General features: G+C 46.1%; 1 protein-coding gene across 1 annotated transcript in view; it reads right to left on the bottom strand.

Moving 5' to 3' along the window:
- LOC140896510 (uncharacterized) overlaps positions 1–19,529 on the bottom strand; it is a 346,326-nt gene that overhangs the window by 149,831 nt on the left and 176,966 nt on the right. Inside the window, exon 5 of the mRNA XM_073308434.2 lies at positions 6,404–6,536. Within this exon, the coding sequence (XP_073164535.2) occupies positions 6,404–6,536 (133 nt within the window). The remainder of the gene's footprint in view (positions 1–6,403; positions 6,537–19,529) is intronic.

The raw sequence follows: 19,529 nt of genomic DNA, 5'->3' as shown, positions 1-19,529 counted from the left end.
GAGGGGGATAGCAAAGCTGCCCTATAGCACTCCCTTATACAAAGTCTGACCCATCTAGACAATGATTGCGTTGAAATGGTCCTACCCTTTGAATAGGAGGTATAAGAGATAAACAACTTAAAGTCCTGAGTTCTATCCAGGTAACATGACTGCATTCTTTTTGCATTTAAATAATGTAATCTAGCATCTCCCTTACTTATATGAAATTTGGAAAAAATACAGGTAAATTTATATATTGATTTACATGGAAATCGGAAACAATTTTTGGAATGAATTTAGGATATAGCCTAAGGACCACCTTGTCCCGATGGAAAATAGAATAGGGGGGAATCTGCCATGAGTGCATGCAGATCACTAATTTGTATAGCAGAAGTGATTGCTCCCTATTTACCTTTCTTTAAAATCAGCTTTTATAATAGCAATTTCATAATAGCTCAAAAGGCCTCATTTGAGTCCGTACTAAATTCAAATTCCAAGGGGACAAGGTCTCTGGTGAATGGATAAAGGTTCAGCAGACGCTTCAAAAATCTCTTCACTATGTCATGTGAGAAAATGGGTTTGTCCCTAATACGTGTATGTATGATGAAATAGCCACTAAGTGTACTCTAACAGGTGATAATGATAGACCCTCTGTTTCTAAATGTAACAGTTATTCTAAGACCATCTAAATGGGGGCTGAAACTGGATCTACACTTCTATTTTCTGCCCATATCATGAATCTTTTCCATTTGAAGTCATCACACTTTCTAGCAGAGCGTTTCCTAGCATTAATAAAATTCACTGAACCTCAGTGGATCATGAGCGCTCTATTCCCATCCACATCCTTTCACCCAAGCTGTTAGAGGTAACAATTTGAGGTCTGGGTGGAGCACTTTCCCCTGTGGCTGTGAAAATAGGTCCATCAATAATAGCAGAGTCCTGTAATTGCCTTGGGATAAGTGGAGTAGGTCGGTGTACCACTGTTGTCTCAGCCATGCTAGAGTGATTACAGTCATCCTGGCAGAATCTTGCTTTACTTTGTTTAGAACTTTAGGAATTAAAGGGAATGGGGGGAAATGCATACATGAGATCCATTCCCCAATTTAGGAGAAATGTGTCTGTCAAACATAGCCTGTCCACTCCTGTTTGTAAGCAGAAAAGAGGGCATTTTGCATTGAGTGTGCTGGCAAACAGGTCTGCAGTTAATAATCACCAATGTTTGAAGATATCCTGAATTAATGAATTGTTTGGGGACCATCTGTGCATTTGTGACAATTCTCTGCTGAGGCAATCTGCTAACTTGTTGTGTTCTTTTACAATATGTAAGGCAATCAGGTAAATGTTGTACTATATACACCAATCCCATAGCTCTATCGCTTTGTTGAATAGGTGGGTCAAATAAGTCCTTCCTTGTTTGTTCACGTAATAAACTGCAGCCATGTTGTCTGTGGCAAGCTGGATAACTGTGTTGTGTATCTGCAGGAGAAACATTTTGTGGGCCAGAGGGATTGCCCGTAGCTCCAATACATTTGTGTGTAACAATGTTTCCTTAGCTCTTGTCCCTTAACGTCCCTACTCTACTTGTGCTACATTGATGACATCATCATCATCTGGACCCATGGAAAAGAAGCCCTTGAGGAATTCTACCATGATTTCAACAATTTCCATCCCACCATCAACCTCAGCCTAGACCAATCCACACAAGCGGTCCATTTCCTGGACGTTACTGTGCTAATAAGCGATTAGGGAGGGATAGCTCAGTGAGGGGAGAGATAGCTCATTGGCCTGCTAAACCCAGGGTTGTGAGTTCAATCCTTAAGGGGGTCATTTAGGGATCTGGGGAAAAAATTGGGGATTGGTCCTGCTTTGAGTGGGGAGTTGGACTAGATGACCTCCTAAGGTCCCTTCCAAACCGCATATTCCATAATTCTATGATGGTCACATAAACACCACCCTATACTGGAAACCTACTGACCGCTATACTTACCTACATGCCTCCAGCTCCCATCCAGGACACACCACACGATCCATTGTCTACAGCCAAGCTCTAAGACACAACCGCATTTGCTCCAATCCCTCAGACAAAGACAAACACCTACAAGATCTCTATCAAGCATTCTTAAAACTATTATACGCACCAGCTGAAGTGAAAAAACAGATTGACAGAGCCAGAAGAATACCCAGAAGTCACCTACTACAGGACAGGCCCAACAAAGAAAATAACAGAATACCACTAGCCATCACCTTCAGCCCCCAACTAAAACCTCTCCAACGCATCATCAAGGATCTACAACCTATCCTGAAGGACGATCCATCACTCTCACAGATCTTGGGAGACAGACCAGTCCTCGCTTACAGACAGCCCCCAACCTGAAGCAAATACTCTCCAGCAACCACACACCACCCAGGAACCTCTCCTTGCAACAAAGCCCGATGCCAACTCTGTCCACATATTTATTAAAGTGACACCATCATAGGACCTAATCACATTAGGCATGCCATCAGGGGCTCGTTCACCTGCACATCTACCAATGTGATCTATGCTACCATGTGCCAGCAATGCCCCTCTGCCATGTACATTGGCCAAACCAGACAGTCGCTACGCAAAAGAATAAATGGACACAAATCTGAAATTAGGAATCATAACATTCAAAAACCGGTAGGAGAACACTTCAACCTCTCTGGCCACTCAGTAAAAGATTTAAGGGTGGCAATTTTGCAACAGAAAAGCTTCAAAAACAGACTCCAACGAGAAACTGCTGAGCTTGAATTAATATGCAAACTAAATACCATTAACTTGGGTTTGAATAGAGACTGGGAGCGGCTGGGTCATTATACATATTGAATCTATTTCCCTAACTAAGTATCCTCACACCTTCTTGTCAACTGTTTAAACGGGCTATCTTGATTATCACTACAAAAGTTTTTTTTTCCTGCTGATAATAGCTCATCTTAACTAATTAGCCTCTTACAGTTTGTATGGCAACTTCCACCTTCTCTGTATATATATCTTCTTACTATATGTTCCATTCTATGCATCTGATGAAGTGGGCTGTAGCCCACGAAAGCTTGTGCTCTAATAAATTTGTTAGTCTCTAAGGTGCCACAAGTACTCCTGTTCTTTTTGCAGATACAGACTAACACGGCTGCTACTCTGAAACCTGGGATTCTTTGAGGCTCCAAAGACCCTTTACTACCTGAGTGTAAAGATGTGCCTGCCTTGGATGCATCCGTGGTTACTATTAACTGTGGCTGACATGGGCTGAATACTTCCTTGGACACAGTCTGCGGATGTAGCTACTGTGCTGGAGAACGAAAAGTCTTGGGCGGTTCTATAACCCTCTTCAGCCTCCTAACAATGTTGGGGTAGGAATTCTTCAGGACCAAGACTGAAGAGGCCTCATTCTGAGTCTGGCATAGGTGCTACAAATGTCATCGATGCCACTAGTCTCAGTGGCTTCAGAAAAAGCTCTGCCATGTGAACTGGGAGTCTTCAGTGAAGGTATGGAATCTGTTATTTTAGGACCCCTCTCCTCCAGCAGAAAGGCCCTTCCTTTGACAGAGTCGAAGGTCTCCCCTATGAAGGGAATGAGAAGTAATTTTTGTTTGTTTTTGATGAGACCCAGGGTTCCAAACAGAGAATAAGTGTTCTGAATGGCTGCCTCTAATTCTTCTTTGCATTGGTCCTTTAGCAACCAATCATCTAAATACGGGAATACAGAAGAAACTTGCTTTCTCACTACTGGAGCTGAACATTGTAAACACTCTGGGTGAAGTGGAGAGACTGAAAGGTGGGACTGCATTGAAAGTGGTATAAATGAAGGACAAAGCATAAGTACTTTTGGTGGGATGATCTAATGGGAATGTGGAAATATGCCTCTGAGTTCAAGAGCAGCAAACCAATCTAGAGCAGAATAATTAGATCCCAGGAAAGCATCCTGAATGGAAACTTCCTGATATATTTGTTTAGATCCCAGAGACCTAAAATCAGTCTGAGGTCTCCCTTCTTTTTGGGAATTGGAAAGGAATGGGAGTGGAATCTTTTGTTTCTGGAAGCCAAGGGAACTTGTTTTATAGCAACCATGCTCAGAAGAGCTTGTACTTCTATTCATAACACACTCCTGTGGGAGGGGTCCCTGAAGAGGGAGGGAGGGAGGGATTTGTACAGAGGGAGTGATCTGAATGGGATAGTATAACCTTCTTTTACTATATCTAAAACCCATTAAGTCCAAGATGATAGCTGTCCAAGCATTGTAAAATTTGGACAGAAGGCTCCCAAATTGATTTACTAAAATTGGTTTGAAGCTGTCAACTAACAGGTCAGACCTGAGGGTTGGCATGTGGCAAAGCAGATGCGGCTGAGGGATTCTTTGTGCTCATATGAGGTTTGAAGGGTTTCTTCCTGTCACGCATCTGAGAATGTTTGTGGCTGATGGTGCTGCTGATGGTACAGTTGCCTCTTCTGATAAGAGGTGGATGAAGAAGTTGGCACATGCTGTCTGTGATATCTGAACACTGGGGTAGAAGTTCTTCTGTAAGGTGGCATGAGTTCTTGAGACCTAGCTGTAACAGAGTGTCCTTCAGCTTACCAATGTATCATCAATCTTAACACTAAATAAGCCTTCTCTGTCGAAGGGTAAATCTTCTGTTTTGGGCCTGGTATCTGGTGGGAGAGGAGAGGAATATAGCCAAGCATGTCTACATAGAGTTATTGCTGTTGCCAATGATCTAGAGACAGCATCAGACATGGCAAATGATGCCCTAAGGGCATGTCTGGCTATATTTTGGCCTTCATTAATAATGGATGATGTCAACTTCCTTTAGTCCTCTGGTAGATGCTTGTGCAAAGAGCCATCTTCTCCCACAATTCAAAATGACATCTGGCCATCACCGCTTGGTAGTTAGCTATATGCTTATGTAAGCATGCAGAAGAAAATAAGAACATAAGAATGGCCATACTGGGTCAGACCAATGGTCCATCTAGCCCACTATACTGTTTTTCAACAGTGGCTGGTGCCAGATGCTTCAGAGGGAGAGAACAGAACAGAGCAAGTGATCCATCCTCTGTCATCCAGTCCCATCTTCTAGCAGTTCGAGGTTTAGGGACACCCAGAGCATGGGGCTACATGCCTGATCATCTTAGCTAATACATTCTCTCACAAATGAGGGCAGTGTACCTATTGCAGATAAGAACGGCCATACTGAGTCAGACCAAAGGTCCATCTAGCCCTGTATCCTGTCTGCCGACAGTGGCCACTGCCAGGTGCCCCAGAGGGAATGAACAGAACAGGTAATCATCAAGTGATCCATCCTCTGTCACCCATTCCCAGCTTCTGGCAGTAACAGGCTAGGGACACCATCCCTGCCCATCCTGGCTAATAGCCACTGATGGATCTATCCCCCATGAGCTTATCTAATTCCTTTTTGAACCCAGTTACACTTTTAGCTGTCATAACATCCCCTGGCAACGAGTTCCACAGGTTGACCATACACTAAGTGAAGAACTTGGGTTTGTTTTAAACCTGCTGCCTATTAATTTCATTGGGTAACCCCTGGTTCTTGAGTTTTGGGAAATAACACTTCCTTATTCACTTTTTCCACACTATTCATGATTTTATAGACCTCTATCATGGTCTCCCTCACCCTTAGTTGTCTCTTTTCTAAGCTGAACAGTCTCGGTCTTTTTAATCTCTCCTCATATGGAAGTTGCTCCACACTCCTAATCATTTTTGTTGCCCTTCTCTACACCTTTTCTAATTCTAATCAATCTTTTTTGAGAGAGGGTGACCAGAGCTGCATGCAATATTCAATGTGTGGGTGTACCATGGATTTATATAGTGGTATTATGATATCTTTTATCTTATCTATCCCTTTCCTAATGGTTCTTAACATTGCTAGCCTTTTTGACTGCCACTCCGCATTGAGCAGATGTTTTCATGTTCCCTCCAAGGAAGATCTATCAAAATGACCAGCTTGATTTCGCAATGGGAATTGTGAGGGTCTGTTTCAATCGCAGCGCTAGTGTCTATGTGGTTATGACTCCTCTTAACTTGCCTCTGGAGATACTTTCCTTTCCTTACCTGTGATCAGATTCAGTGATCACCCCCCATCAACTCAGTCACCACTAGCCACAATCTATGGTCACTCAGTCTCTTGGGGAATCCTTTCAGCACAGTGTCATCTTGTCTCACTGTAAATCAGTGGCCTGGAATCTGAATCTTTCACCTCCACCAGCTACTCCTTTCCCAATGCAAATTGTAAGTGGCCATCATCTGTGATGGGCTGGACTCTTTTAGGATTCACAAAGCTAGGCTTTCCAGCAGTGCTACAAGCAGTTGAGTTGCAAGAAACAGCTATGCAGACACCTTCCTGCATGGTTCATTCAGAGCAGACACATGGTACATGCAAGCAAGGTAGAACCTACCTCTGCTTTTGATTTTTCCTGGTTGTGATTTGCCTCCATCAGATGGACATTTAACTGATGAATAAGCTGCTCTTTAGATGCCAGCTGAACCCTCAGTTCTTCTTGCTCCATTATTTGCTGTGGTGGAGTGACACTGAAACAAATTAAAATACCAGTAAAAAAGGACTCCTGGCAGAGGAAAGATGGAAATCAGAGACATGTCCTTGTGACATGAGTCTTAGCAGCCAGAGAGAACGTGCACAGGTGGCCCAGGTTAAACAATAAGACATCCTCTCTAAAAGGTACTGCTAATTTACAGGATTCAACTGACAAAATATAAAGTCTCAGGCCACCTTTCCTTCCTGCAGCTGAACAGTCTAAACTCTGGCAAACAATAAAAAACCCCACCATAAACAGAGTAGCTCTTACATCTCAGAGCTCCTGCTTCTGGTCAGCAAACCCCAGGGTTGGCCTCTCTTGACAACAGCCCTTTCGAAGCTTATGTTCAGCTGCTCCTGATTGCATAGGTCAGGAAGAATCCCAGCTGGGATTTAGCCCCAATCCCTACCCCCCCATGCCACTGTCTGGCTTGGCAGAGCCTCTTCCTAAGGACACTAGTGAGGCAGGGTGCAGAAAGGATGTAGGACCCTGTGCAGGGGACACCAAAAGCCCCATACACACAAGCACTGTCTTCAGTATGTAGGGCATGGTAAAGAGACACCAGCTACATGGCTGTGACTGTCCACACAGGAATCCAGATGCTCCCATCCAATGCATGGTGCAAAGGGGAGCAAAATCACAAAAAATCTACAAGACTAGGTTGGGGGAGGGGGAAGACAGCTACGTGGTAGCATTCTGCACCACCACCTAGTCACCCCATCTTTTTGGCTGCTATGTGGGTGCTCAGAAGACAGTGTGCCCAGGAGAAAGGAAGGATTAATGGTCCCCTTTCAGGGCACAGTAGCTTATGGTGCAAAATAGGATATCACTGAGGGGTGATGGGCTGTCAAGGGCATATCAATGGCTGTACAGTAGGATGGTGTGCCAGGTGACTGGAGATGGAGTGGTGGGGACTTGAGGTAGCATGGAGGGAATATCTCTTGTGGGACAGGGATCTGTAGGGTGTTTTCCTACAGATCTCAGCCCAATAAAGCATTTGGCAAGCCATGCGCCTTGTACTGTCTGCAGAGCTGCCAGCCCCTCCTCTCCAAGGTGAAGATTCAGCAGACTGTCAATCTAACACACCCCTTGAGATTTACAGGTGAGTTTTCCTCTCCCACAGACTTTACACAGGAGGGGAATATGTGGTACTCGATTCACCTCTGTTAAGACAGGCTGGGTATGCAATTTGAATCCCCTAAGCCAGTGGAGGAAGCTGCTCTTCATAGAGCTATTCACAGGGATTCTGCAGGAAAGAGCTTTAACTTACATTCTAGGTTCCACAGACACCTTGCTGGTGGATAATGCCTAGGGGATATGCAGATCTGATGTGTTTCCTGGGCTCCTGGCTGGTGCTGCCCACTTTTGGGACAGCACTGGCTGGCTCTGGGTCCCTAAGCAAAATAATGGGGGTTGCAGGTGCCTTGTGCTATTGCAACCCTCTTCCAGGCAGACTTTCTGCTGCCAGTGCATTGTAGCTGGGTTCTGCCATTAGTTAGCCAGGAGAGAATCCAGCATGCAGGCTATGGCTAGGAAGCATAAGACACACCAGCATCCATTTCCTCTAGTTGTAATAAGGTTGTCCGTGCAGTGAGCAAGTCACAATCAGAGATGCAAATTCCACGTTTGCATTTCCTCCACTTCTCTCTCCTTGTCTCTTGCTCCCACCGCCTGTTCCCAACCCAGGAGTCAAAAATTGGGCAGGACAGTAGTAGGAACTAATCACAGACTTTAAGGTCAGAAGGGACCATTAGGATCGTCTAGTCTGACCTACTGCAGGCCATGAAGTCTCACCCATGCACTCCTGTAACAAACCTCTAACCTATGTCTGAGCTATTGAAGTCCTCAAATCATTATTTAAAGACTTCGAGGTGCAGAGAATCCTTCAGCAAGTGACCTGTGCCCCACGCTGCAGAGGAAGGCGAAAAACCCCCAGGGCCTTTCTGCCCTGGAGGAAAATTCCTTCCTGACCCCAAATATGGCGATCAGCTAAAGCCTGAGCATGTGGGCAAGACTCACCAGCCAGACACCCAGGAAAGAATTCTCTGTAGTAACCCAGATCCCACCCCATCTAACATCCCATCACAGGCCATCGGGCATATCTACCACTAATAGTTGAAGAGCTATTAATTGCCAAAATTAGGCTATCCCATGATATCATCCCTTCCATAAACTTATCAAGCTTAGTCTTTTGCTCCCACTGCTTCCCTTGGAAGACTGTTCCAGAACTTCACTCCTCTGATGGTTAGAAACCTTCATCTAATTTCAAGTCTAAACTTCCTGATGGGCAGTTTATATCCATTTGTTCTTGTGTCCACATTGGTACTGAGCTTAAATAATACTTCTCCCTCTGTGGTATTTATCCCTCTGATATATTTATAGAGAGCAATCATATCTCCTCTCAGCCTTCTTCTGGTTAGGCTAAACAAGCCAAGCTCTTTGAGTCTCCTTTCATAAGACAGGTTTTCCATTCCTCAGATCATCCTAGTAGTCCTTCTCTGTACCTGTTCCAGTTTGAATTCATCTTTCTTAAACATGGGAGACCAGAATATTCCAGAAGAATATACCAGTGCCTTGTATAACAGTACTAACACCTCCTTATCTCTACTGGAAATACCTCGCCTGATGCATCCCAAGACCGCATTAACTTTTTTCACGGCCATATCACACTGGCGGCTCATAGTCATCCTATGATCGACCAATACCCCAAGGACCTTCTCCTCCTCTGTTACTTCCAAGTGATGCATCCCCAGTTTATAACAAAAATTCTTGTTATTAATCCCTAAATGCATGACCTTGCACTTTTCACTATTAAATTTCACCCTATTACTGGCACCTTAGAGACTAACAAATTTATTTGAGCATAAGCTTTTGTGAGCTACAGCTCACTTCATCTGATGCATTCAGTGGCTTCTTTTCCATGGGTCCAGATGATGAAGATGTCATCAATGTAGCGCAAGTAGAGTAGGGGCATTAGGGGATGAGAGCTGTACCCACCTGCTGAAGTGAAGAAACAGACTGACAGAGCCAGAAGAGTACCCAGAAGTCACCTACTACAGGACAGGCCCAAAAAGAAAATAACAGAACGCCACTAGCCATCACCTTCAGCCCCCAACTAAAACCTCTCCAATGCATCATCAAGGATTTACAACCTATCCGGAAGGACGACCCATCACTCTCACAGATCTTGGGAGACAGGCCAGTCCTTGCTTACAGACACCCCCAACCTGAAGCAAATCCTCACCAGCAACTACATACCACACAACAGAACCACTAACCCAGGAACCTATCCTTGCAACAAAGCCCGTTGCCAACTGTATCCACATATCTATTCAGGGACACCATCATAGGGCCTAATCACATCAGCCACACTATCAGAGGCTCGTTCATCTGCACATCTACCAATGTGATATATGCCATCATGTGCCAGCAATGCCCCTCTGCCATGTACATTGGCCAAACTGGACAGTCTCTACGTAAAAGAATAAATGGACACAAATCAGACGTCAAGAATTATAACATTCAAAAACCAGTCGGAGAACACTTCAATCTCTCTGGTCACTCGATTAGAGACCTAAAAGTGGCAATTCTTCAACAAAAAAACTTCAAAAACAGACTCCAACGAGAGACTTCTGAATTGGAATTAATTTGCAAACTGGATACAATTAACTTAGTCTTGAATAGAGACCGGGAGTGGATAGGTCATTACACAAAGTAAAACTATTTCCTCATGTTTATCCCCACCCCCCACTGTTCCTCAGACGTTCCTGTCAACTGCTGGAAATGGCCCACCTTGATTATCACTACAAAAGGTCCCCCATCCCCCCCGCGCTCTCCTGCTGGTAATAGCTCACCTTACCTGATCACTCTGGTTACAGTGTGTATGGTAACAGCCATTGTTTCATGTTCTCTATGTATATAAATCTACCCACTGTATTTTTCACTGAATGCATCCGATGAAGTGAGCTGTAGCTCACGAAAGCTTACGCTCAAATAAATTGGTTAGTCTCTAAGGTGCCACAAGTCCGCCTTTTCTTTTTGCAAATACAGACTAACATGGCTGCTACTCTGAAACCATCCTATTACTATTACTCCAGTTTATAAGGTCATCCAGATCTTCCTGTATGATATCCCATCCTTCTCTGTATTGGCAATACCTCCCAGCTTTGTGCCATCTGCAAACTTTATTAGCACTCCCCCACTTTTTGTGCCAAGGTCAGTAATAAAAAGATGAAATAAGATCGGTCCCAAAACCGATCCCTGAGGAACTCCATTGATAACCTCCTTCCAGCCTGACAGTTCACCTTTTAGTGTGACCCGTTGTAGTCTTCCCTTTAACCAGTTCCTTATCTACCTTTCAGTTTTCATATTGATCCCCATCTTTTCCAATTTAGCTAATAATTCCCCATGTGGAACCATATCAAATGCCTTACTGAAATGGAGGTAAATTAGATCCACTGCATTTCCTTTGTCTAAAAAACCTGTTACCTTCTCAAAGAAGGAGATCAGGTTGGTTTGACACACTCTACCTTTTGTAAAGCCATGTTGTATTTTGTCCCAATTACCATTGACCTCAATGTCCTTAACTACTTTCTCCTTCAAAATTTTTTCCAAGACCTTGCCTACTACAGATGTCAAACTATCAGACCTGTAGTTACCCGGATCACTTTTTTTCCCCTTTCTTAAAAATAGGAACTATGTTAGCGATTCTCCAATCATACGGTACAACCCCAGAGTTTACAGATTCATTAAAATTTTTTGCTAATGGGCTTGCAATTTCATGTGCCAATTCCTTTAATATTCCAGGATGAAAATTATCTGGGCCTCCCGATTTAGTACCATTAAGCTGTTTGAGTTTCGCTTCTATCTCGGATGTGGTAATATCTACCTCCGTACCCTCATTCCCATTTGTCATGCTACCATTATCCCTAAGCTCCTCATTTGCCTCACTAAAGACTGAGACAAAGTAATTGTTTAGATATTGGGCCATGCCTAGATTATCCTTAACCTCCACTCCATCCTCAGTGTTTAGCAGTTCCACCTCTTCTTTATTTTCTTCTAATATATATGGCTATCGAACCTTTTACTGTTGGTTTTAATTCCCTTTGCAAGGTCCAACTCTACATGGATTTTGGCCTCTCCCCCTTTATCCCTACATGTTCTGACCTCAATAAGGTAGCTTTCCTTGCTGATCTCTCCCATCTTCCACTACTTGTAGGCTTTCTGCTTTTTCTTAATAACCTCTCTAAGATGCTTGCTCATCCAGCTTGGTCTACAACTCCTGACTATGAATTTACCCCCTTTCTTCGGGTGCAGGCTTCTGATAGTTTCTGCAAGTTTGACTTGAAGGAATTCCAGGCCTCCTCCGCCTTTAGATCCACAAGTTCTTCAGTCCAATCCACTTCCCTAACTAATTTCTTTAATTTTTTTAAGTTTGCTCTTTTGAAATCAAAAACCCTAGTCACAGATCTATTTTTGTTTATCCTTCCATTTAGTTTGAACTGAATTAGCTCATGATCGCTCGAACCAAGGTTGTCCCCTACAGCCATTTCTTCTATGAGGTCCTCACTACTCACCAAAACCAAATCTAAAATGGCATCCCCTCTAGTCGGTTCAGCAGCTCCTTGGTGAAGGAATCCATCAGCTATCGCATCCAGGAAAATCTGAGCCCTTTTATTATTACTAGCACTTGTCCTCCAGTCTATATCTGGGAAGTTAAAATCTCCCATGATCATGCAATTCCCGTTAGTATTTATTTCATTAAAAACATTGAAGAGGGCTCTGTCCATATCCAAATCAGATCCCGGCGGCCTATAGCCCACCCCAAGCACTATCCCAGGGGAGGCTCTAGGAGCTTTCTTCCCCAATGTGATTTTTGCCCAGACGGACTCTGTCATATCCGTTCCATCGCTTCTTATTTCTTTACATTCTACCTCATCATTGATCTACAATGCTACTCCACCACCTTTGCCTTTATTTCTGTCTTTCCTAAACAGCACAGACCCCTCAATACCCGTACTCCAGTCCTGACGACTCTTCCACCCTGTTTCTGTTCTCCCGAGAATAGCTGGTTTCCCTTCCTGCACCAGTAGCTCTAGTTCCTCCATTTTGTTACCTCGGCTCCTCGCGTTGGGGTACAAACAGTGAACATAGAGGAGATACAAAAAGCAAACTGCAGCAAAAATCAACGATTTAATAATCAGCAAGCCTTTGTGTGTGCGGGGGGGAGAGGGGGGAAGGGAGCCTGTTTGTAACAAACATCGCTGTCACCACTGCTGCGGGTAAAAATGACAAGGGAACAACATACAATAACAAAATGGGAGCAAATGAAAATCACCTTGCAGGCTTATATGTGCATGAGCTCACACACACAAAAACACCACAAACAGAACTCAGCTCTGCCTACTGGGAATGCCAACCCTCAGGCTAACCCTAAAGCAAGTATTAACCTACTTATTGCACCCTTAGGCAATTTGCAGGGCCAGGAAACTGAGCATTTGGGGAACAGACTGGTCAGATCTCAGCAATATCTGTGATCCAATATCCTGTGATCATCTGAGGAAAATGACAAGAGCTATTTACCGTATTAGGAACATTTTTCAGCCATTTCCTTGATGTGGCTGGAGAAAAGGTCATTTTGTTTAACAAGAAGTGCCAGTGTTTTTAACAGAACAATTGCTGTTGCAGGATTAGAACCTTCAACGAGCTTCTCTTCCTCCAACATATAGGAAATAAATGTGCAGCAAATCTAGAGCTTAGTTGTATCATCCACATTCAGATCACTGTTCTGGCCCATCTCAGAGCATATGGTACAAAACAGAACCACTACCATTGGCCCCGCTGACTGAACACCATCAACCAGAGCGGTGCAGACCCATGAGATTGTGAACTAAGGCAGTTTACGCTAAAGACTCTGCATTCTTGGGAACAGAGAAGGTGAGCAGCAGAAGAGAGGATTGCAGGAGCCTACAATTTCTACAAAGCTGGGCTCAGATGTGGGTATGGTCATGCAGAAATGAGTCTGATGCATTCAACCTAGTCAGTCAGTCAACATTGCTTCTTCAAATTCCAGTGACATCCCACAAACAGACTCCTGATCTCCCTTTCTTCTCACTTAGCTCAGTAAACCTGCTAGTTCCCTTGCTTGTCACCTTTAATCCTGAGGAGCAATCTTCATTGTTTCTGTTCAGCCACATGACACTCCGTGGTATCAGACCTCAACCCAGAATTCTCATTGCCAACAGTCATGGTGGTTTCTTTGAAATCCCAGGGCTAAGGACTCTGGGCAGATTTAAGATACATAAGTGCCAACATTCACAGTTCTAGTTCTCCCACTAAGGGAGAACCACCAGCAAACATACAGTGTGAGAAAGGGCAGGGACACATAGACAGACAGGTGAAAAAAGAGGGAGAGAAAGGGGCCGCTGAAGGACAACATGCCCAAAACTACACAGCTGGATTCTAAAACATGAGCCATGAGGGGGTTTCCCCCCTGAATTTATTAAATGTAAAAATAAAAATGTTTAGAGAATTTACATTCAGAATTTCTTCTTAAAAAGCTGTAATAAACAGTCTAAACTTAGAAAAGGAACAGAAGGTTGTAATGAATAAATCCACCACTTCAGTTATAATTGAAACAAATCCTACTGGGAGTTTGATCCCACAAAATCTCAGCTTGATTTTCAATTACAGAAGCAATTTCCTTAGCTGGGTGCATTTTACAGTCCTTAGGTATTTAACTACCCATTGCACTCACCAATCAGAAAGTAGCCCGAGCACTGGGAACATCCTGCTCTGTTCCTCCTTAGGTACTACTTGCATGAAAACTGCTCACTTCCTGGTATTTGTAAGCCAAGCTGTTTTTACTGTTTTTCCACCATTTATATTTTCAGTGCCCTACAACTGAGCAGCTTGCTTCTATTAAAGCCTGCAGTAGGTTTTAATCTATTTAGCTGGGATTAATGAGAGATTTGTTAAAGATTTAAAGATTTCACACACTTTGCCTGATATCTGTAGAGAACAACAGTTGTAAGCAATCAGTGTCAGGCAGACAAGCCATTTCTAACTGCAGGCACCTTTGTCAGGTGTGGCCCACAGTGTTCCCTTGAATTTTTCCCCACATCACCTCCATATTGGTGCACATAACAAAATTAATGTGGCAGAGCGGGGCTGAGGGATTTGAAGTGCGGGACGGGGCTCAGGGCTGGGGCAAAGGGTTGGGGTGCAGGGGGGTGAGGGCTCTGGTGTGGGGCCAGGGATGAGGGGCTCAGGGCTAGAGAAGAGGGATTCAAGTGCATAGGGGTGAGGGCTCCAGCTGCAGGCTCAGGGCCGGGGGAGGGGTGCCTGTCCCCTAGCCGCTGCAGGTCTGGGGTTGGGCTGGGTTAGGGCCCTGGGGCTGGTCTGGGGCTGGTCTGGGGCCTGCGCGGCGCTTAATAGGCAGCTGTGCGGCTGCGCAGCTTAGAGGGAACTTAGGGGATTTGCTGCCTGAGGAACCCAAGAAGGAGTTCCAAGCAATCCTAGAGGACGGCAAAGCGGTATCCAGAGCGGCCCTCCAGGCGGCCTCAGACGCAGCAGACTCTGCGGCCAGAACCATGGCTTCGGCCATCTCGATGAGGAGGGCTGCAGTGGCTGGGCCTGTCGATGGAAGTCCAACAGTCAATACAGGACCTCCCATTTGATGGCTAAGCTCTATTTGTTGAACAAACAGACACAAAACTGCACGGGCTCAAGGATTCCTGGGCGACCTTATGGACCCTGGGCCTCTGCATCTTGAGTCCAGCGAGAAAGCCGGCAAGGTCACCAGACAGCGCCCTCTGCCCAGTCGAGCTCCATCCACAACCAACAGGATGGTAAGCAGGCATTTTGAGGGTGTGCCCGAGGGTGACCTACCAGCCTGTTCCCCGGATCCTGCTTCCCTGTGTTTTTCCTACAGCCTGTCTCCTTTCCTCCCTGCATGGGCCTCTATAACTTTGGACGGCTGGGTCCTCAACACCGTGACGCAGGGTTATACCCTTCAGTTTCTTTCCGTTCCCCCCCTTCTACCTCCCTTCCCTGTCCCTCTTTAGGGACTCTTCTCACGAGTAACTGCTCACCCAGGAGGTTCAGAGCCTTCTGCAAGTGGGGGCCGTGGAGGAAGTCCCTCAAGAGTACAGGGGCAAGGATTCTACTCCGGGTACTTTCTGATCCCCAAAGCCAAGGGGTGTCTGAGACCCATTCTGGACCTGTGAGACCTCAACAAGTATCTCAAGAAGTTGAAGCTCTGCATGGTCTCCCTGCCCTCCATCATTCCCACCCTGGATCCGGCCTGGTGGTTGGCCACCCACAGCTGGAGGCTTGAGGACAAATAAATCTTTCTTCGGAACAAACTGAGCCTCCTCGAGCCTTTATTTTTCGGGGTGGTGCCTGGCTGGCCTTGCCTTTCCCATTCATTAATGGCCAAGACTGATAAGCTTCTTCTAAGACCACCAGGGAGCTCGGGCAGAGTGCGTGTAAAGGTACTCATAACCTTTAGCAACCACAAGGTACTTGCGTTCTGCCCTTTCTTAGCAGCTTCTGATGGGCCTTAGCATCATCCTGTGGGACTGGATGAGGGGCCTTGTAATCACTTCGTCAGGTGAGGATGAGGAGGAAGCCGGCACCGGAGGATCTGCCGCCTCTGAAGGCTGCTCGGCTGGTTCCTCCATGGGAGCAGGGTGGAGCTGAGGGGTCTTTTCCACAGAGCTCTCTGTGTCGGGGGGCGGGTGGGAGACCGTGGCTGATGGTTTATCTGAGGCCCCTGAGGCTGACCTGGGCCCTTGCGAGGGCTGCGGGAACCCCCAAGGGTTCCAAAGGTTCCAGGGGGTAGGCCACTGGCCCGGCGGACACAATGCAAAGGGCAGTGCCGCTGGCAGAGTGGGTACCTCCAGTGCAGGACCCTGGCATGCAGGAATAGACTCCTGCTCAGTGCTGGAGTCCCAAGAGGAGGGATCGTGTCTCAGAGACCAGGATGGTGCTGACCATTCGCGATGATGCCAATCCCGGCTTTGCGACAGGAATCTGTCAGAGGGCGATGAATCCCCATGCCAAGCTCCCGGAGACCAATGGCGTTCGGCGGAATTGCGACAGCAGCCCAGCGATCGACGCCTCACGCTTCTTGAGCGGTGCCAGTCCATTGAGCGGGAATGGGAGCAAGTCAACCAGTGAGGTGTGGAGCGTTGACCCAACCGTGGCAACCTGTACCAGGGCTCTGGCGACCGGCGGCAAGGCTCTTGGGACCGTTGGCCTGTGTCCCTGGAGTGGTGCCGCACACCAGGGGAGCAGGTAGGCCAGTCCTGATATCGGGACTGCAGGGACAGGTGCACCTCCATGGGCCTGCACCAAATCACCTGCAGTTTGCACCTCAAGCCCAGCGAGCGATGCCCTGAATCCAGTGCCCTCTGGGCCGGCCTCCTTACGTCTGAGGCCTGGCAGCTCCGTGCGGGCGAGCGCTGGCAGGACACTCCCTGAGGTGGGGAGTGGTGCTGCACAGATGGGGACTGCTGGAAAGGTCACCGGGCGGGTCTGCCCTTAGAATGGGGCACCGCCATGGCTGGCACCTGCAGGGCCTCAGGTGTCAATGGCACGTCCAGGTGCCGGAGGCCCGTGCTGTCCATAGGCTGAGTCCTGTCCGGGACTAACTAACGAACTACACTAAGGGAAACTAATAACTTAACTATATACAGGCAAAAGTTCGTATCAACGGACTAAGAGCGAGAAAGCTTGCCGAAGCAAGATGTTCCAGCACCGTCACTGGTGGTAAGAAGGAACTGAGGGTGGGGGAGCCGGCGGCGCCCCTTATACTCTGCCATACAGAGCCACTTCAGAGGGCACCGGAGCCGACCCCCTACGAGCACTGCTGAGGGAAAATCTTGGGGCACTGGTGCATGTGGCAAGCGCACACACCTACAATGGCATGGACATGAGCAAGCAGTCAGAAAAGAATGAATATTGTTTGCTTCTCCCAGTTTACTAAGTGATCCAGATCACTCTGCATCTGTGACTGGTCTTCGACATTATTTACACACATCCAATTTTTGTGTCATCTGTAAAGTTTATCAGTGATGATTTTTGTTTTCTTTCAGGTCATTGATAAAAACATTAAATAGCATAGGGCAAGAACCAATCCCTGCAGGACCCCACTGTAAACACACCCTCTCAATGACAATTCCTTGTATACAATTACATTTTGAGACCTATCAGTTAGCCAGTTTTTAATCCATTTAATGTGTGCCATGTAATTTTATATTTTTCTAGTTTTATAATCAAAATGTTGTGCAGTACCAAGAGAAGTCTAAGTTTATTCCTCGACGCTATTACCTTTATCCATGAAACTTGTAATCTCATTAAAAAAAAATATCAAGTTAGTTTGACAAGATTTATTTTCCATAAACTCATGTTGGTTTGCATTTATTATATTACCCTCTTAATTCTTTATTAATTGAGTCCTGCATCAGCCTGGGATCAATATCAGGCTGACAGGCCTATAATTATTCAGGTTGTCCCATCCACCCTTTTAAAAAATTGGCATAACATTAGCTTTCTTCCAGTCTTCTGGAGTTCTTCCCATGGATCCACTATCCCACCCACGGGTTGTAGAGACAATTGCCGCAGGCCTGCCACCAGCCCCGAATAGGCCATACACCATGCCTCCTGTGGGCCCACTCTCCCCCTGGCAGCCTGTAGCAATGCCTCTCATAGGTCGGCCATCCCCCCAACAGGCTGTAGTGCTGAAGCCTCTCATGGGCCCCAGCCCTCCACCACAACTTAGTGATGCCTCCCACAGATCTGCTGTCCCCCTCTTCCCCGACACTTCTCAGTGATGTCTCCCATGGGCCTCCATACTGCCGCAATACCTCCCACAGATGCTTTGCTCTTGGACAACAGGACAAGGGAACTCTTCCATTATTATCAGTAATTCTGTAAGAACCCACCTGTCCTACGGACACCTGGTGAGTTCCATCCAAGGCTACAGATAGTTCTGCCTGGTAACTTCTTTAAAAGGGTCAGTCTAGCTCTTCAAATGTAAGAGCATCACCTCCACAACCACCTGTGCTTACTATTAGAGCAGATGTCCTGTTAGTCCAATCCCAGGTTCACACACCAGCATCTACCACCTGGTTTGTTTGTCATGGTACAGCATGACAAAAGTATTTTAAAATTAGTAATACTCATAAAGAGAGAGAGACCAGAGTAGTGTCTCAGCTCAGAAAGGCAGGGCTTTGAATCGTTGCATGACATAGTGACTGAGAGCATGACAACGACTCCAAGTGGCTGCCTGGGAGAGCTCAGGAAGCTGGAGTGACCTCAGGCTGGCTCCCGTGAATGCCAGGATTCTGACTGAATGCCTTTTATTTGCCTCTCCAGCCAGAGTCATGCCATGGATCACCAAAGAGGAATACTCCACAGGTCTGTATCACTCACAGGGACCCAAACTGCTAGCCGGGTTTGGGCAGTGAATGAAAAAGAGAAGCAGGGTTTGCTTTTGTTACAGAAATTGCACAATTATTTTTGGAGCAGGCACACTGGCAACAACTTTGCCTGGGCCCACGCCCATGCTGCTACAACCCTGTGCTACTGGCAAAGCTGGACATTTCTGCTAAGCCTCCCTTCTTCTAAAACACCCACATTTTCAAAATGTGAAATATTTCAAGCCTGTTGTCTCCAGTGTGTCCTTTGATGTAGGCTGGGCCTTAGAGGTGAGGTTTAAATCTGAGGCAGCTGGGCAATGTGGGGATAGTGGCAAATTTCAAAATGCAGGTTGGTATGGGCAGTTCATTTAGAGTAGACAGACAGACTTGCTGATCCTGCTGCATTTATCAGTGACTTTCAGCACAGGCCCACCTACACAATGCGGCAGGAATCACGGGAGGTGCACTGAGCTGGTATCAGGAATTCCCTGGGGCAGATACCAGAGTTATCATGAGAATTTATTCTTCCTTCCCAAAAGCTTCAGTGTGCCAAGTCCCACCAG

Source organism: Lepidochelys kempii, chromosome 12, assembly GCF_965140285.1.
Source record: "Lepidochelys kempii isolate rLepKem1 chromosome 12, rLepKem1.hap1, whole genome shotgun sequence".
NCBI lineage: Eukaryota > Metazoa > Chordata > Testudines > Cheloniidae > Lepidochelys > Lepidochelys kempii.
The sequence above is the reverse complement of the archived record's forward strand: the minus strand, read 5'-3'. Positions and strand labels throughout refer to the sequence as shown.